Here is a 19,365-nt window from a genome sequence, read left to right on the forward strand (position 1 = left end):
GAAAAGACATATTTAGACAATTTTAATACATTAAGAAAATTATTCAGTTTTTTTAGATATTCAGCTTCACATATGCACAGAATTTACAGTACAGTATGCACAATGTTCACTGAAAATTTTCCAGACTCTGATAATACCTAATATTAAGTCATATTTCATATAAAACATTTTTGTAAAAAGACTAATACATTTTAACGTGTAAAAAATTGTCCTTTTTTGTGAAAATGTTCAGCTTCACATTAAATTTCTCTGAGCATGTAAATAACTCTATATATATATACAGTACCATGTTCGCTGAAAAAACCCATTCACAGGAAAAGCCCCAAGGAAGAGGAAGGACTGAAATAAAGTACAGCTAAGAGGTATCCTTAAAACATACAGTATGTACTGTAGGATCTACAAAACAAAAATGCTTTACAATGACTGTCTTTGTATGCTTGCTCTCATCTATACTGTATATCACACTAAACAAACAAAGGAAGAACATGACTGGCAGGAGCTATAAACTGATGAAATTCCATGGGTGAACTTCATTCAACACAGAATGGTGCTCAAGCACAATCAATCTATCGCACAGGACAAAAAACAATTCTAATAATGATTCAAGATGAGTTAAGAACATAGTTCATCAGTGTTCGACGGAAAGCTGTTTCAGACCCTTATTCAAAGCAAGGTACAGCAGAGTTACAGTTGTGCATAGAGGTTAATAAGATAGCCAGACTGCTAATGAAAAATCAAATTGGTAGAAGTCACAAGAGAATCAAACAGAATGACATTTACGGCGAACAACTATTTCTACAGCACAAAAAGACAAGCTGCAACAAGAGTGGAAAAACAAAACTCCTTTTAATATGAAAGGTGTTGATTCTTTATTTTCTCCCTGTGGCTTTGTCTGAGAGATATAAATTAGATAGCACCCTATACCAGCAGCCTAATGATGGAGTAAAGACTCAGGTTCCAATGAAGATCATGGCTAGAAGAAAAAAAGCCCAAATGGGAAGCCAAATACAAAAGAGAGTTTATTAAAGAAAAAAATAGGCAATGTATAATTTTCTGCCAATTTGCACCTTGTAATTTAGACAGGCTCAGGTGTCAGAGGGTACTTGTTTATTTCCGTTTTCTGCGCTGTATGAATAATTTCACACCTTTAGATTAGCACAGACTACAATAAAAAACGACTTTAATGGATCTCTAGAAAAAACATTTCTTAAATAGCACGTCTTCCCTATTATAAACCCTTTCCCATGTATATTTTATCATGAAATGTCTGGCCACAGGCGGCAATCAGCATTATTCATGCAGGTTAGGGGAAAATGACAAATGGCTGTACTTTGGAGAGTTATTAATCGGAGGTGCACAGCACTTGTGTGGTGTGATATATTGGGGATGAAAATTGCCTCACAGTGTTCAATTTAAAATCAAGGCTGCAGAGGTTTTGAATAATGACATACATTTACTGATGTGGTAGTACTGCATGTTGTGCCTCTTCGCCTTGCAGCTGGGATGAGGATGGGAAGAGAGCTGCTGTGATTTGGTAGATTAATGCACAGACAGATTTCCTTTTCTAAAGGAAAGTGGGCAGGCATTTATCTTGAAAAGAAATTGAAATAAAAAGTAAAAAAGTGACAAGCAATGAATAATCCTCTTATGCGCGGACAAGTTACATAGCTTATTCATGAGTAACCCTACAGGTATTTTGACAAGAAGGACCCCTAGATTATTTTGCACTTTTGCTACTTGCGGCACACAATTTTGCGTTTAAACACATTCTGGAAATGGAGTTCTAAGAATCAAGGCAATGATATAACATTCATGAACTGCCATTTCCATACCAGATAAAATGCTGCGCATGTCTTTAGATACAGAAAGCACTGCTTAACCTTTGACATCCTATTTTATGTGGATGAAACACAGTAATTTCCTTTCTAGGGACCTAGGCAGATCAGATGTGGATTTTAGTGATACAGTATGTGTATATAATTTTTAAGTCGCGTTAACTTTCTTCATATACTTCTTATATCAGATATTTGATGGCCACACATTTGCACTATAAAAATAAAGACAAGTTTCAACTAATATTATTTGACCATGATGTTGCACAAGTAGCACTAATGAGAATAAAAGAAAGCTGAAGAAAACAGAAAAGTAAAAGATGTACCTGTGCTTCTCAGAAAGCCATCCCAATTAAAGTTTTCAGTAGCTTTGGTTTCGATCCCTATAACAGGAAAAAAAGCCAAGAATGTAATTATATACCCTACTAAAATTTTATTTTATTTATAGTAGTTAATTTTATAGCAATATTCTATTGAAAGCAATGGGGAAAAACAATATCAGCAAATAGGTATTAAAATCTACCAGCGCATGTACACTGTAAAAATCAGTACCCAGAACACTGCTGGAGTAAAATCGACAATACTAAGTGCTAGTAATTTTTACAAGTACTGAAATAAATCAGTGTTATTATATGGTGTTGAGCATTCCTAAATAATACATCCTCATAACATCCTCACATCTATTTAGCATTGTTTTGAAAGGCATTTGAACATGCAGCCTGTCAAAATATATGCAGCTCTATGGCAGTATTGAAAGTCAAGTGATACAGAAAAAAGCAAAATAACAAAAAATAAAATAATAAGAAATTGCTGTATATATCTGCCTTTCCTAAATCACAGACACATGTTGGACTTCATACCGTTCCAATTTCATATATTTAGACTATATAAAAATGAGATCAGACTGGTAAAATCTGACACCTTCTTCTTGCAAAGATGTAAAACTGCAGGTCAGATACACTGCCTTCTGCTGCAAATGGGAATTGTGCATAAAATTATCATTTGGTGACATTTCTAAACCCCACTAAAGGTCACCCTGTTTATCTTCTGCTACACTTGACTTTTAACACAAGCACCCAGCTAATTCTTTTTGCCGTCCCCATGCAACACCAAGCCTGCATGATGCTGAAAATAGCAGTTTACCTACAATATGTAGAGCAACTGGGTAACTCTTTCTACCATTCATTTGCACAGGAGATTTGCCTAATACAGCTCTGTATTATCCAAAAGCCACAGACAGGCATACAAATTGAAACTGTCACCTAAAACAGTCCAAGAAAAAATATTTATTTAACAGTGTTAATATTAGCCCCTAATTCTTAACGAACCATGGCCGTGAGTTGGAAAAACTAACATATTTTAAAATATCTTTATTAAGTGTTCTATAAATAACAGTTAAATGATAAGGGTTTTTGGTACTCTTAGATATACTCTCCTCACACCTCCTTAGAAAACGAATAAAGAGGCATCTAGATGATATCCAGACAATAGCTTGTAACAGTGGACTTGAGTCTGTTGTTATCGGCCATTTGGGAGGTTTGACAGACAGACTGCATCCACAGGCGCTGTCTCGTTTCTGAAAAAGTTTCTATTTCCGTTGGTCCTGGCTCTGTATGTCTGTATTCCTGTCCTCAGGCATTGTGATGCACACAAAGTCCACCCACCTCTGTTCTGCTTCTGTCTGTTTTCTTGCTGGGAGATTTCCATTCGAATGTGTCAACCAAATTCTAGCACAGGAACTTATACTGTGTGACTGACAGTTGCCAGATATCACTTGTCAAAAGAATCCTACTCACCACTGCTGTGTTATTTAAATAGATCACATCACATGTTTTTTTGCCCCTTGTAGTGACCATTACATCTGGGCAAAATCCAACTGTCTTATAACACAGTCATGCCACAGAATAAACCTCTGGAATTCTGAGTGTGATTATAAAAGAGATCCAGGTTTAAACTGGGTGGTCACAAACTTGAGAGGATGACAGCAACATGTAATCTGTAACAAAACAACACTGCATACAGAGGAAGATTTCAAACTACATTCCTGGACAGACTGCTTGACATATTTGAGTTATCTGATGAGGGTGTGACAACAAAAAAGTGACAGCAATCCTCCTTTGACACATGTAAGAATACACTAGCTCATGCAGAAATTGAAAACAACACAAAATGCACCCACATGCAATACAAGTACACACCCAAGCAAATGCAACTACAGCTAGTTGTGAACGGCAAGCATATACTGGTGCTGAAGGGCTTACCTTGGGGCTGGACACAGATTTTAATGCCTTGGGATGGCTTTAAGAATGAAACATCAATTAGGCCTAAAACTGCAAATGATTTATTACCAATTCATATTTTAGTATGTCCATACAAATTACAGTTATCTTCTGAATGGAGTGTTGCAAATTGTGATGTTTCATGACAGACCTTTCTGACACTTTTGTCTAAGAACTCTTTAAAGATCACAGTAACAGGTACATTCATTTTTTCATCCACATTAATCAAACAACTTAAACCAAACCACGACCTAGATCAAATCTAGGTCAATATGTTTTCTTCATTTCTTTTACATTAAATTATATGTACTTAGCAAGAAATGTAAATGAGTTACAGTTAGTAAATGCAAGAAATTAGTGAAATTGTCGACAATCACAATGTGCTCTTTGGCACAGAAGATCTTTGTCATTTTGTATAACCTGAGACTAGAGATCTGGTGTCTTGGATTTAATAATGTGACATTAGAAACTATTCTTGGTATGGGGGATTTTAATAAAAATGGAAAGCCCATTTCCTCCCTTATGTTGACAATTGTCCATAATATTTTCTCAGCTGGAAGAAATAAAGGCAACAGCAACAGCTGGTCAAAAGCAAACACAATTATGACCAAATTAAATTAGGCTTGACCACAAAATGCTCCCAAATACATAGTTCTCAGAAGCACAGCAGTATGTTTTGGACTCCGCAGTAAAGTAGAAATCACTATGATAATTCTAAATTATTCCAAGATAATGAAAAGGAAATTGCGTGAATCTTATCAAGCTATGTTCAGATCAGCTTCCATAGATCGAAGCATTTACTTTCCATCTCAATAAACACAGCACCCAGGGTATATTCCAGAGAACTGTTTTATTCATGATTCTGTGCTGCCAAAACTAAATGACAGAGATAAGGGTGCCCAGTTAAAGTCAATTTGCCACCCTGGGGATGAATGCAAACTAAAAATACACTGTAATATACTTTATTGCAGGATGACTATAAATTGAGCTGGATATTTTTTTTGTTGCGGTCATTTTATGTTAAATCTAAAGATTTTTGTCTGAGGCATGAGCCGTAACCATACTGATTCACAGCAGACAGCATCTGCCATTTTGTTTTCAATGGAAATGTTTTATCTTTTATGATCAATCTTTAAACTCCTGTGACCCCTCAGCTTTAAACAACTATACATGCTATACAGTATCACCATGTCTCCCGGTAATTCCCTGAATCTCTTTTGCCTGATTCAATACTTCAATACCAGTTCTTACAGGACTTTTGAACAAGTGTTTCTTTTTCTTTAATCAAAACACATTTGTTGCACCAAAAACAAAATACTTTCACTTGCTCTCTTCCACACAAATTGACTGTTTTAAGAAAGACTGTTCTACGCACTGTCTGTTGTACCAAAAAATTCAGATTTGCAGAGCTTCCTTCAGTTTCTATAATGGAATAATAGTTGCGTGGATCTAAAAAAGGCATAATTTGTAGCATGTTTACCTAATGGTGTACTACATTAAACTACCATTTTTAAATTTCAGATACATTTTTTTTTACATTTTCATTGGTAATTGTTTCTCGTTTTTTATCCCCATTTGGAATCACCACTTTGTAATCAACTTGGTTTTTTGTTAAGGTGCTTGTAGCAGCATGGGAGAAATAAGGATATTTTCCTCTGAAACACACAACATCTACAGCCCAGTGAGCACCATCTGATTGAGTGATGCAGCTCAAAATGAAAACACTGCAATCTCACAGGTGCCCAACTAGTCCCCCAGGTCTCACGTCCTGCTGTTTGGAGATTATCAGTTATAGTCAGCTGATGACGTGACCTATTGATAAAAGGACTCTGCTTGCTCCATGTGAGTGCCTTTTTTTAAAGGCTGAGCAAACTTGTCAACGAAATTATTTCATTCAAGATGGACCATTTTTTTATCCAAATATACAATATATATAATATACAAATACAAATATGGTCAGCAGTAACTAAGATCTAATCAGGAAATGCCTGTGTTACACTGAAATGTTGGCCCCTTTATCAGCACAAACTGTACTTGTCTTAAGCTAATTCTGGTTACGTCCTTCAGAGCTGACTCAGAGCAGATAAGAGTGTACTGCTTATGTGCAATCAGAGTGAAAGATGAGCCCTCCAAGATGCTAAAATCTAGAAGATGTATGTAGAGTACGTGTTTATAAAATTGTTGTAAGTGGAGAAATTGGGGTAAAGTACCTTGTTCAAAGACACCACAGGTGTGTCTCATATCCACGTCACTATTGCCTCCTTCCTACTCAAATGTAAATCACCCCAGATGGTATAGTTCAGAAAACTTTTTTTCCCTTCCTACTCCTGTACTCCAATATTTAAAATGCTCTGAATATGATCCAATTGAAATCTGAAAAAAAACAATCATACCCAGTACGTTTCTGCCTCTTCTTTCAGTTTTTCTGTGAACGCAACAGCAAACCTGTTAAAAAAAAGGCCAGATGTATAATGTTGAACATGATGATTCTTTCCTAAAAATCATCAATAAGCATGGACTGATTACAAGATTCTTGGAATTACAATTTATGAATTGGTTAAAGATAGAAACATTTCCTAGATTTGCCTCTGGCACAGTGATTTTGGAAAGGTAACAATGCATAGTTGATGATTAAAGTTAAAGACGCTATACTTCTATTTATTCAGCAAAGGGCAAGTGGTCATGTTTTTAGGTGAATGAATTTCATGAGGTGTGCTGACAGAGGTATTTGAAGTCAAAATCCCAAATTTTGTTACCCACAGGCAATTAACCAGTTAGACATCTAGATGGGTGTCTTGACGTCTACAAAATCAAGACACTACAAGAGAAAGACTTTTCTGACTTTTTTATTGAAAGCAATGTGTCAAATGCACAAAGAACATTAATAAGACTTGAAATATATACGTTACCAGATGCTTTGCAATATTCATCTTAGGAGCCACATTTACAATAGCAGCCACGTTTACAGAGACAACATGAACATTTTATTTCCCATTATCACCACAGACACTAGTTGATTGTATAATCACTGAATACTTATTTAATTTTAGTCAAAACAAAATACTGTATTGTGTTTGCTGTAAAGCACTGATAGTTCACAATAATTCACAGTCAGAATTTTGCAAGAAATAAAATTGCTAAGGATTCAGTGTGATTTCTTTTTTGTTGAAATGTTAGCAAACACTATATAAATTGTATATAGTTCAGATGCAATTTAAATTGTTACATAGTCTTTGCCTCTGTTTTTTATATCTTTTTAAGGTATTCAAAGGAAGTATTTTAAGTATAAAATAAACTACCATTATAAGCATAAATGAATCCTGAAAAATGCAATCTGGTACAAAATGGCTTCATGAGCTAGAGTACATTAAATATTTCAGAAAATTTATTTGTAGGAAAATTCTTATTGATGGTGTTTAACCTCTTCTTTCTGCATAGAAAAGTGTTTATTATGTAGTGTTCTTTGAGGAAAGAAAATTTAAAAAATGGCTGAGTATTTAAGAGCCCTTAGATTGTTCCCGTCTATTTTTTTCTGCATGCCAAAAGGCAGCTTTCAGCTGTAGTAAAATGACCTTATAAACTCCCCCTGAAGGGTGAATGATAGAGCATGCAAGCAGCAAATTTAACAACTTTAAATTATGACCATTTTGTTTCTTACAACAAAAGCTGGGGAGAAATGAATAGTACTTTAGATTTGTTTCGATTTTATTCTTTAAATGTATACTTATATGCAGAAGAATTTAAATTGTATCGATACAGGTAAAACAAGACACCAAAAAGTTTTCCAGCTGGGGTACTGTTCTGCTGTTCAAGTGTTAAGCTTTATTTGTGAACATTCTCCCAATTCCTACATGCAAACCCAAGTTCTTAAAGGACGTCATTGACACAACAACATAAAAATAGTTACAAACAAGAGGAGATCATTCGGCCCATCTATATTGCCTTTGTTAGATAATGTATTTCGACATGGCTGGGATGCTTGTTCTGTATACCTATAACCCTCTGTGTAAAGAAATGGGTGTACAATAATGGGTATAATTCACTTTTTTTGTGCTCAGGTTGGTGTTTTGATGGTTGATTCTGAAGACGTCCCTTGAGTTGACATGATCATTGCCTCTGAGCCCAAGAATGTAACCGACTGCTCTTCTATGAACTGATTTGAGAACAGCAATATTTGTTGTATCTTGGTGACCAAAACTGTACACATTATTTTAAACAAACTCTTAAGACTGCCTTACACAGTTTTCGTATTACATCGTTTCATGTAAATTCTATCATTTTTAACTATATATCCTAACATGTCACAGTGTTTTTCTTACACACAAGGAATTCCAACCTTCAGTCTTATTTCCCTACCAATGTCTTCTACTACCACTTGACCTCCTGGACATCATTCTTGTAAAAGATCCTGATCCATTTCTTCCATTAAAATATTCAGTGAATGCAGACACTGATTTAAAGAAGCAATCAATACATGTTAATTGATTAGTTGGGTGAATCACATGCCTTTCAATGATGGTAAAAGCAGAAACTGTATTACTTGTTTCGACAAAGCAATCCTGAACACAAGAGCACTGTCAGATCTTTATTTTCCCACTATACATGATCCATTAAAGGTTGTACTATAAAAATACAAAATGTATTTTGGGACTGATTAAGACTATGAAATTGAATTTCTTGATCTATATTTTTACATTATACAGATTAATTCAGAGAATTGAATAAAAGAAAATAACCTTAATTATTAGTGGTTTTAACCTGCTTTAATCTCTCTCTCTTATTATAAAGATAAATATTTAAGTATAATCCAGTTTCTCAGTGTAGTGTGGCATTAGCATAAAATCCTATTTACACAGTTAAAGGACAAGTGCGAAGACATCCTCTTAATGAAAATTATACCATCAAAGGATAAAACAACAGTCATACTGTACACATTGCAGGATCAAACAAATATTTGGATTTACCTTGCTTTCTTCAGCACCTTCCCCATGACTGCTCGTTTTGTTTCGTCTTTTACATCTTCGTTAATGTCTGTTCCTCCAAACACAACACCAAATGGAGCTTGGCAGTCTAGTGCAACATTAAAGCCAAATTAAATCCAACACTATAAATTTCCTCCTTCTCTCATGTTGGAAACCAGTACTAGGTCACTCTGTAGTTCTGCAACTGTACATACACATCCATGTCTTACAATAAAACATCAAAATAGATTATTACCCACAGGTCAGGCTGAGTCAAAATACATCAGTTATTGCAAAGTTCAATTACAAAGAACATATCAATGAAATTATGACAGAAAAAACAATTAGCTGCATCCTGTATTGTTTGTAATGTGCCTTTTGCAGATATGTGTACCCTATCTTCCTGGAATTTAGCTGCAAAAGCGGGATTACTTTATTCTGTGACCTATGAAACTATCAAGATACATTAAAATTCATAGTCTGTCATATATAGATGTAATCATGAAATGATTATCAGACAACTATTGGAATGGTTACATTGCTTATAATTTGATAAGTTGGAACACAACTTAAAAGTATAAGTTTAGACAAAATGAAACAAAAAACATTAAGCAATTTTCAAGAGCAAAACTAAAATTATTTCAGAAGGTTTGCATATTCCTTAGTTAGCAACATCACAGTGGGTATTATGTTCTTAGATTCTATTATTTTTGTTTACATCAAATGCACAATAAACTTTTATTTTCACTCCAGCAACAGGGCAGGTCAGGCAAAATGGAAGGCTGTGGGGAATGAGCTGCTATCCTCAGACCCTGATCGGTCACGGAACTCTTTAAAACATTGGGAAAAGCAGCTCTCTGTGCTCAGAAGCACAGTGGGCAGAGGGAGAAGGAGTCTCAGAGTCTCACAGAATATGACATAATTAACATTTTACATAATACAGAATTTATACACAGCCAGCTCTGGTTTACAATGAATCTGATTGCTGACACTAAACAACATCTCATCTGGAGAACTGGAGAAAAAAAATCAAAGAAAAAGAAGATGAAATGATGGTTTCACCTAGCAGGAACCTGCCTCCTTTATAAAGATGAATGGCAACTGCCGCCTGGAAGAATGGCTCTTCTGCTATTAAATGTGCCACCTTTTCTGAAGATTTGAGATCTGCTGTATCTTGAAGAACACAGGTGTGACCTACTGATTCGATGTGCTCTCTGAAAGAGAAACAGAAAGTTCAATTAAGTATAGTGATTTACCAAAACTTTGTGTATTAATCTTCTTCTATCTGGTTCGGAGACATACAGTATTTAATTTGTTATATATATATTACACATACCAACAATTTCAGAACTTAAAGTTTTTTAAATGTAAATAATGTCTTTTGCATTAGAAAATGTGAATAAAGAGGAAGGTGCCGATACATTCACTGAAAAAGGTATCTAACTCCAAGATTGTTACTCAAGAAAAATACTTGCACCAGTTTTTCATTGTTTGGGTAGAAGAGCATTGTATGAACAAATTCAGGACATGCAGATAAACGTGTGATAAAACGTAAATAGGACGTTTGCCTACTTTTAAATTAAAATAAATATCCTTGCGGAGAGGGTGCCCGCTTCGCAGCTTTTGTCTCGATAAGCTATTTTTCCACAATACTTGTTTTCACTACTTTATCTTCCCTCCGGTCAAAACACGAACATGAAACAATTTTCCCCCCACTGCATCACCAACAGCTGTACCGTAATACCAGCTCGATGGATATCCCGACAGGCATTAATTCGAGATTAAAGGGTAACGCGCAACGATTTTAATGCCTGCAGGCGCAGAAACCTTGCTCAGACTTGCTGCTGTGTGATTTCCACATGCCTTTCTCCCTTTCTTACCTTATTCTTTCAGCGGTTGTACAGTTCCCCGTATTTTTACTCAAGCAGGCCAGAAAGAGCAACTTCATAGTGGTATTAAATTGTATGCTAAAAAAATCTTTACAGTCAGTCACTCCGTTCTTTTTATTTTTAAAAACAAGTTAGGTAAACGCGTACATTTATTACATAAACATCATTTAAAGCTAATTAAATTGCCTCGCACTCACAACCTTACTGAAGTCCGCCTAGATAAATCTTCCCACTAGCAACACCTACACAACGTCATTTCATACCCTACCGATAAGGTTATACTGTATTTTTTTCCCACGTCTGCTCAGGTGTTTTCCGTACTGTCCTGTATCAACATTTTTGATTTTACGAAAGTCTGTTTCCTGCTCCACACAACTAATATGGTAACACGTTCAGACAGGCACGGCCACTTTAATTATCGTTTAATTTGCATAGATTTATTTAATTTAAAAAAATTCAGCTATGTAGTAGAGATGCACGGTGAAACAACATTAAACTTTACTGTTTAGTGCTACATGCGTAACTGTGTGAATGTGGTCAAATAAATAATAAATATGGGTAGCTTAACCTCCACTATAAAGATAATACAAAATAATGAAGAAAATAATCCAATAACTCCTCTACCACGCTAGAATGTCTCAATTTTACATTTGGGTAAACATCCAATTGATAAATCTGTTATTTCGATGTGTAATTATTCTTATAGCGAGCTAATGCCCAGTTTGTGGAGACACTAGTGTTAACTACAAACCTTTTCTCTCCAAACCCGACATTTCTTGATGACGATTCTGTCGCTTGATTACTCTGAAAAGTAGTTTTTTAATGACACTTCAAAAAAACAGGAGTGCTAACAGAACACCAACAGTGTGCTCTAAGGTCAATGGTGATTGTTTAACAAAAACACCAAAAACTGTGAGAAAGCTTGCAGCTTTTAACTATATTTGTCTTCCCGAATAAAAATGCATTGTCAATTACTCAAGAATGCATTCTGGAACGATGAAACACAAAACACAGTGATGTAGACTTCAACCTAAGCTTATTGAAGTTTAATATGATGTGCGATTCACCGATACAGGCACGATAGAAACTTAACTTCAAACGAACAGCATAAGATTGTACGAGCGAAGTTTAATTCTAGGACTAAGGACGCCGTCTTTCATGTCTACATTGGTGCTGCATGTTTCTGAATTGTATCAGTATTAGAAAACTATACTGAAAAATGTTAATCAGTCACAGTTCTATTCTACCAGAGTTTTGTAAAATGGACATTTCTGCAAGCACGCTTTCTGAACACTTACATGTTTCTATAGAAATGTCTCAATGATATTTTCATAAGGTACTCTCGCTGCAACCTAGCTAACTAATACTTAGTACAGTAGGCCTGCAAATCAGTTGAATGTTTTAAATTTCAATTTGAATGGCACAATCGCTTATAATCTTAAAATGCTTAATTAGTAACCATAATAGTTAGGTTTGTAATGTTAAAACAATTACCAGGAAATATATATCACTGTCACCTGCGTTCAATGTTACAATTGAACTGCGCGTGTCTGATTGCTCGTCCCGCATAGAAAATGTTTTTACAAGCAATCCAGGAAGTTAGGAAACAAATAGAAGTGATTGACATTGATTTTCTCCAATAGTTGGGCCATATTATTTCATTCGAGCCAATGAGACTCCAGTGAACCGAAAAGGGGCAGTATCAAATGTCACGCGGTGGTACTGTGACTCTGAGTTCATTTTTGGACCAGTTTGTGGAAGTAGAGAAAGTCTGTTTCTGTTTCTTGTGTTGGCGGGGGGTTCTCGAAATTAAAACTTATTTCGACAAATCTTTTTTTTAAATAAAAAAAATGAGGAAGATACATGGAGGCAGTTCCGAAGACCGAACAAAGGTAATATACAGCTCTAATACATAAAGCTATTCACCAGTTAAAAAGGGCATAGCTGTACATTTTGTTATTGGTTAAAAAATAATTAGCTGTCGTTAAATATAAGTTTCCGTAACTTTCAGTTGTGTTGCCAGTGTAGCCGGAATCAGTTTTTATTACAAAAAATATTAATTACCTTTGGAATAACGTCGTGTAGCGTGTTTTATGGTTGTTTTTGTTTGGGTATTTTAGTTACAAGCGAGTATTTAAAAAAACAGGTTCTTCAGTCCGCCCTGCATCTAATACTGTAATATATTAATGTCAGTAGCACTCATGTGGATTATGTAGTGAACGCTGAATTACAGAATTTGATGTTTAACTTACAGCACATTTCTTGTTAACGCAAATTCCATTCCCTTCGCGTTCTTGTTAATATTCCACGTATGTAACTTCACTAAGGACTAAGTACACAGGAAAAATAACAAGACAGCCTTCTCATTTCTTTTTTAGTGGTCTTGAAGTCGTTTTAATTAATGAGTGAGAACAGGGTTTCATCATCTAAGGGTGTTCTGATCTTTGTCCATCTCTAAGATCACTTTTGTCCTTGTATGAGATGTGAGATGTAGTGATTTCTGTTCCTTTTCCTTCCCGTTTATGGCAGGTTTAAGTTCCCTTCCTAGAAACCCGGGTCGGACATTGGAATAGTCATGGGAAGCCGGCATGTCAACGAGAGTACCCCTCTGCTGGAACCCCCAGGGGACGGGACCAGGAGCCCGGTTTCAGTTTTTCAAGGCCGAAGGCTGGCCTGCGCCGCCATCCTGGTGGCAGAATCCCTGGAAAGAGTGGCTTTCTACGGCATCACCTCGAACCTGGTCCTCTTCCTCAATGGTGACCCTTTCCTGTGGGAGGGCACTCAGGCGAGCCAGGCTCTTCTTCTCTTCATGGGCGTTACCTACCTGGTGTCCCCCTTCGGTGGCTGGGTGGCAGATGCCTGCCTGGGCAAGTTCTTCACCATCGTCGCCAGCGTGATCCTGTACTTCGTTGGAATGCTCCTGTTCCCCTTCATAACCGTGCCGAAGTCCATGAACGCGCTTTGCGGGGACATCAAGGCGTTCCCGCTGCAGCCTCCCGAGTGCCTTAACGGTACCAGCAACGTTACGTGTCCCTACCGTCAGCCGTACTGCGGGCCTGTGATCTTCAGTGGGCTCGTCCTGATCGCCATAGGTGTGGGATCCATGAAAGCCAACATCACCCCATTTGGAGCTGATCAGGTGTGATTTACAGCACAAATTTGACAAGAGTGTGCTCTTGGCATTCTGAGGCTCTTACTAACCCCATTTAATCTTACACCCATTTGAAATAATAATCCTGCTATTAGGCTTGCTGGGGCTTCTTTTATCGAACGTCTTATTTAAAACATTTTTTAAATACGTTTTCAAAAACAAAGCAACCATTGAATAATCGATATAAAACTTCACTTTCCATCGATAGAAGGAATGCAAATTTGTTTATACACCTAGAATTAGCGCTGGATCCTGTTGTATGACAAACAGGTTTCCTGTGAACTAAGAAAAGGCAGGCAAATGTTTTAAGTTTATTTAAAACTAATAATGGTTTCGAACAAGAGGTGGTTTCAAAGCAGTTGGCAGAATTATTTGGCTCAGGCCATTTATGAAAGTTTATGAGTTAGCCCACTGTTTATTGAATTGGCAATCCGATAATGTATATGTCATGTGTCCGTTAAGGAATGAGCCGCGAAATGAGTTCTTAACTTACCTTTAACCTCTTGCAGTGGTTCCAAATGTGTTCATTTCATTACCTTAAATGAAAATAGAAACAGTATTGGGGTCTAAATTTTCACTTTTTTAAAGTCATTTTTAGATTAAATTACTTTAATAACCTTCCGTTATGCTAATGGTATAAATAAATTGGGTTAATTTGGAAGAACTTTTTAATATTAATTAAATGTCAATTAAATCTAATTTTAGTCTTTCCAAAAATTCTGTAAAAAGAATTACTTGGTTTAACAAGAAATGAAGGTGGAACATCATCGTGTGTCAACCTTGGTGTGGTGTCAGGACTCCTGGTATCCCAGATCATGGCTTATGATTGAAAGTCTGTGTTCGGCTGTAAAGTGTTTCTGGGTTAAAAATTGGAGGCTGGAAACGCCCCATATGGCAAGCAACAAGATTTCTATTTTTTGTCCAGATTTTTACAAGACGTCACATTCAGCAGGTTAAATCATTTCATCACTTGTGCTCAGTCAACTATCTCATTAACAGAGTGATTCAGTGCTTATCCAACAGTCACTTAAGTGTATCAAGTCAGTCAATTGAAGAATGATCAGTTAATCAGTATACAAAATCTGTGCACTTTATTTATCTAAAAACATGTATAAATGGAGCAGTGCTTTTCTGATGCTCTGTGTACAAATGTTGTTTGGTTAAGCATAATTGTAAGGCTTTTAAATTAACGTTATTTTATTAAGATAAGTGTAAGAACTGTCATGTCCCTTGAGGAAGTGCTTATTAAGTAAGTTATTTTGGTCACTGTTTTTTATGTTTCTTTTTATTTATGGCAGTAATCCAAGAAGCATCTGAAAGGATTATATACTGAAGGCTAAATCATAGCAGAATAAGATTGTCTTGAAGTAGTGTGCTCTACGTCTCCCACACCACACTCTATTTTTAGATGTGTGTTTTCTTTATATCGGTTAGTCTTATGGTTCTTTTCCTTGCTGACTTTAAGAAATATTAAAAACAGTGTTGAATTCAGATTTTTATCATTTTCTACAGGGGGAGGTTAAATCCGATTTCTGTAGAACTATGGATCATTGTGTAAGACTATACTTTTGACAGTATTTTTTCTCATACTGACAAAGGGTCACCTATTCATTTTGTTGATTTATTTATTTTGCCTCCAACCATTTAGAGGTCCACATTGTCACTTTCTAGCATCATGAAAACAAAAGCCTGTATTATTTTTATAATCTGCCTACTTATTTTTCAAAGAAAGCCTCTTCTAGAAGAGAAGAACCCTTTGGGGATTATGATGTGAATTACAAAAATCCATGTTTCACAAAAAAATGAAATCCACAAGTGGGATATTGAATACAAAACAAAAAAATAAACATAAACTATACCAAGCTGCGCTTCAGAATATATTAGCTCATTGTGTGATAATCAAATGCTGCAAAACATCCACAATAAATCGTCTGTGTAGAAAAATGTTTAGCTAGAAACAAAAGTGAACTGAATTTTGAGATGATCAGTGTGCCATTATGTCATTAGAGTGAATGTTTGTCCTACAATGACATAATGCATTCTAAAGTACAGATTACTATATTTTTGTTAAGAACCTGATTTCTCCTTTAATTGAAAGATATAAAGTCATGGCTTTGATCTAGCTCTGTCACTGGTAATCCTGTAAATCTGGTGATTCATAGAAGACGTGTGCAAGAGGAACTGAACACAGAAACAGGTATTGGTTTGGAATATGATTATGAAAAATATCTGTTTTCTTTTGCTTTCGTGCACAGGTGAAAGACAGAGGTCCAGAGGCAACACGAAGGTTTTTCAACTGGTTTTACTGGTGTATAAACCTGGGAGCTATTGTATCACTGGGTGGAATAGCTTACATTCAGCAAAATATCAGTTTCAATCTGGGCTACATCATTCCCACCGTCTGCCTTGGTGTTTCCTTCCTGGTGTTCCTGTGTGGTCGGATGGTCTTCATCACCAAGCCGGCTGACGGCAGTGCCTTCACTGCCATGTTCAGGATACTGGGCTATATCTTGTGTTCCTCCAATCGGCCAGCAGAACCCACACTGTTAAGGTAAAGGAATAGCCATTCAACAGTAGCATACGTATGGACCATTTTAAATGCAAACTTGCATCATGTCTTTTTAAGAAACAGGTAATAAGGTTAATTTTGTGTCCTTTTTAGTGGTCCACTCAGGTTAAAAGGTGGGATTTTTGCTTTTAATGGTACATGGGGTTCCCTTTATGAAAATGAAAACTGGTTGCACGCAGCATCTCTCAGGAGAGAAGAGCATTGTTTAAAATTTTGAAGAGAAAATGTTAATTTCTTCAATACTTTTATTTTGCTTAATGAATGATTTTTTGGTGTATATTTGATATTGCAATTTTTTTATAATCCTTAATGTGATCCCATAGTATGAATTGATTCCTTGATCCCTCTGTGCTATTGAAGCATTATGTATTTGTATAATTCATCATATTTGGAAACTAGAGGAAAGGTATTCCCTTGGGCTGTTGCATGACTGTGAAGCAAAATAGGACAGTTGTCTTGAAAGCTGACTTCTAGTATTATAAGGTGTCCAATCCTGAAGTCTGAATTTCTTATTATGAGTATGTTCTCCAGAGGTTGGGATTACTTGAATTGAAATAGATTCTAGTTATTGTCCTAGATCTGGTAGCTTTTCTCCAATTTAAATATGAATGTGTCATTTTATATTGATTTTCAGAGGAGGTATTTTGTGTTTATATGTCTCAAGCATAAATCTTTCACTTTCTGCTACTTTTATTAGACATTGATTAACAGCTAGACCCTTTTTATTGCAATCTGCATTTTGAAGTTTAATATACAAAGTAATTAATATTTTTGAAATACTGTGACATCACGTACCTGTTATTAATCTACCTTTGTTTAAATAACTATTATATTTAATAAATTAAAATTGCTGTAGTTGTAGGGCCACAAAACTTTGTATGAGACAAGCATTAGATGCTTTCAGTTTTGTTCATAAAGCTTTTACAGATATGCTAATCTGTACAATTTTCTTATGAAATTTCTTATGTGCTAAATTGTCTTGAAAAACACCACAGAAATGTTGAATACCGATGCAAATCTTTTAGCCTACTATTTTAAGTGTTATTGAAAGGTAAATGCCAATGAAATATTTGTAATGTGGAGTGTAATTTTCTATTTCAAAAAACGGTTAACACAATTTTATTCATATGACCTTTTATCTTTATATATCCCTATCAGCAATAAAATAGTCTGTTTATCCTTCTGTTATTTAGTCACAAAGCAAAGAAAAATTAATAAGCGATTCATTCTTCAGACACAGTCGAAATGGATTGTCTTCATCACGGCCTAGACCCAGTTTACTGGATACAGCTAAAGAGTCACATGGAGGACGGTTTACAGAAGAGAAAGTAGAGGAAGTGAAGGCTCTTGTCAAAATAATTCCTGTCTTCCTGGCCCTCATCCCATATTGGACTGTATACTTCCAGGTAAAGTACTGTCTGGACATACAAGTTCACTTGTCTGATTGCACTCTCAAGTCACTATACAATGCTTTGCTGTGATGCATAGGCCAAGGTCCCTGTGTACTGTTTTGTTCACGTTTTACTTGTCTGATTATTCTTTGATAAATCAGAGATGAGTAAGATTAGATTTCTACTGAATATGTATCACATACAGTATTAATGCTTAAATCTATACACTTTATGCTTTCTGGTCATGTATTGTGACTGTGCATTAGTATGGCCAGCTTTAAATGAAAAATAAAATGTAAGAGAAGTAAATGTAAAAAGTTAGACCGCTTTAAAAATGTAACTATGGAATGTGAGGTATTGTACTGCATTCTACAGATATGTAAAACCATTTAAGACAATTATTTTTTGATCTATACAGCATTATTTCTTAACAGTGATGCATTTTTTAAAGTATGAATTATAAAAGGTTAGGGTTCTATTGTGGTTCTGTGGTCTAGACATTCCTTTTTTGATTGGTTAAGAGAGGGAGAGAAAATGGCATGAGTGTAATGTGTGCTGCTTTTGTCTCTTTGCTCAATTATAGATGCAGACCACATATATCCTCCAAAGTCTGCACTTAAGAATTCCTGCAATCTTTTCAAATAGTGCAGGAGTAAATTCTTCTAAAAGCTCAGCCTTGCACACGGTAAGTAAAATAAGGCATGTCTGTAGAGAGATAGCAGGAGGAAAATAGTCTTTTGATGAGAACTTTTACTGTGAGTTACATTTTTACCAGTATCCCTCAAGATGGTACAAGCTCAGCATGTTAACGCAAGCTGGTGTCTGAACATATCAAGGTTAAAACGCTGCTACAGTTACATCAGTTTGCTGTCTTACCTGCTGTCATCTGATGAATTGAACTCACAAAAACTAATATTCACATGGGTACATAGCCTTTCATAGCAGTACAGAAATATTACAAATGCAATGCTCAGTTTTTAGAAAATTGACAGCCCCATCCCAAACTCAAGTACACACATTTTAAAGAAAATGAAAAGAAAAATAAAACATCAGTATTTCACTTGCCTCGCAGCCATCTGTCATGTTCCATGGGTTTTTTAGAGGCCTTCTTTTTGAGTGCTATACTGATAGACCTAACCTTTCTTTACTCATGACATCTTATGACTGAAGACTGAATGTGGCTGTAGCAGAAGTTAAAATAATGTAAAAGGGCTGCTTAACCTTGTAGCCTACATAATGTATACATAAAGTATGTTTCTGGTATTCTTATTTTGAGGTTGCATTTGTTGTGTG

The 19,365-nt window shown here is 35.7% G+C and overlaps 2 protein-coding genes across 3 annotated transcripts in view; one reads left to right on the forward strand and one right to left on the reverse strand.

The window, feature by feature from the left end:
- The window catches only part of glt1d1 (glycosyltransferase 1 domain containing 1), a 33,007-nt gene extending 21,803 nt beyond the window's left edge, over window positions 1-11,204 (reverse strand). The window contains exons 1-6 of the mRNA XM_088936089.1: window positions 10,953-11,204; window positions 10,135-10,286; window positions 9,076-9,181; window positions 6,505-6,556; window positions 4,094-4,130; window positions 2,159-2,215 (exon numbers count right to left, since the gene is read on the reverse strand). Of these exons, the coding sequence (XP_088792215.1) occupies window positions 2,159-2,215; window positions 4,094-4,130; window positions 6,505-6,556; window positions 9,076-9,181; window positions 10,135-10,286; window positions 10,953-11,020 (472 nt within the window). The 5' untranslated portion in view covers window positions 11,021-11,204. The remainder of the gene's footprint in view (window positions 1-2,158; window positions 2,216-4,093; window positions 4,131-6,504; window positions 6,557-9,075; window positions 9,182-10,134; window positions 10,287-10,952) is intronic.
- Window positions 11,205-12,693: 1,489 nt separating this feature from the next.
- Window positions 12,694-19,365, forward strand: part of slc15a4 (solute carrier family 15 member 4) — a 35,958-nt gene continuing 29,286 nt past the window's right edge. For both annotated transcript variants that reach the window (XM_088935722.1, XM_088935721.1), the window contains exons 1-5: window positions 12,694-12,853; window positions 13,491-14,100; window positions 16,368-16,663; window positions 17,916-18,087; window positions 18,656-18,757. In XM_088935722.1, coding sequence (XP_088791848.1) covers window positions 13,537-14,100; window positions 16,368-16,663; window positions 17,916-18,087; window positions 18,656-18,757 — 1,134 coding nt within the window. In that variant the 5' untranslated portion in view covers window positions 12,694-12,853; window positions 13,491-13,536. The remainder of the gene's footprint in view (window positions 12,854-13,490; window positions 14,101-16,367; window positions 16,664-17,915; window positions 18,088-18,655; window positions 18,758-19,365) is intronic.

Source organism: Atractosteus spatula, chromosome 17 (genome assembly GCF_055471065.1).
Source record: "Atractosteus spatula isolate fAtrSpa1 chromosome 17, fAtrSpa1.hap1, whole genome shotgun sequence".
Classification (NCBI taxonomy): Eukaryota; Metazoa; Chordata; class Actinopteri; order Semionotiformes; family Lepisosteidae; genus Atractosteus; species Atractosteus spatula.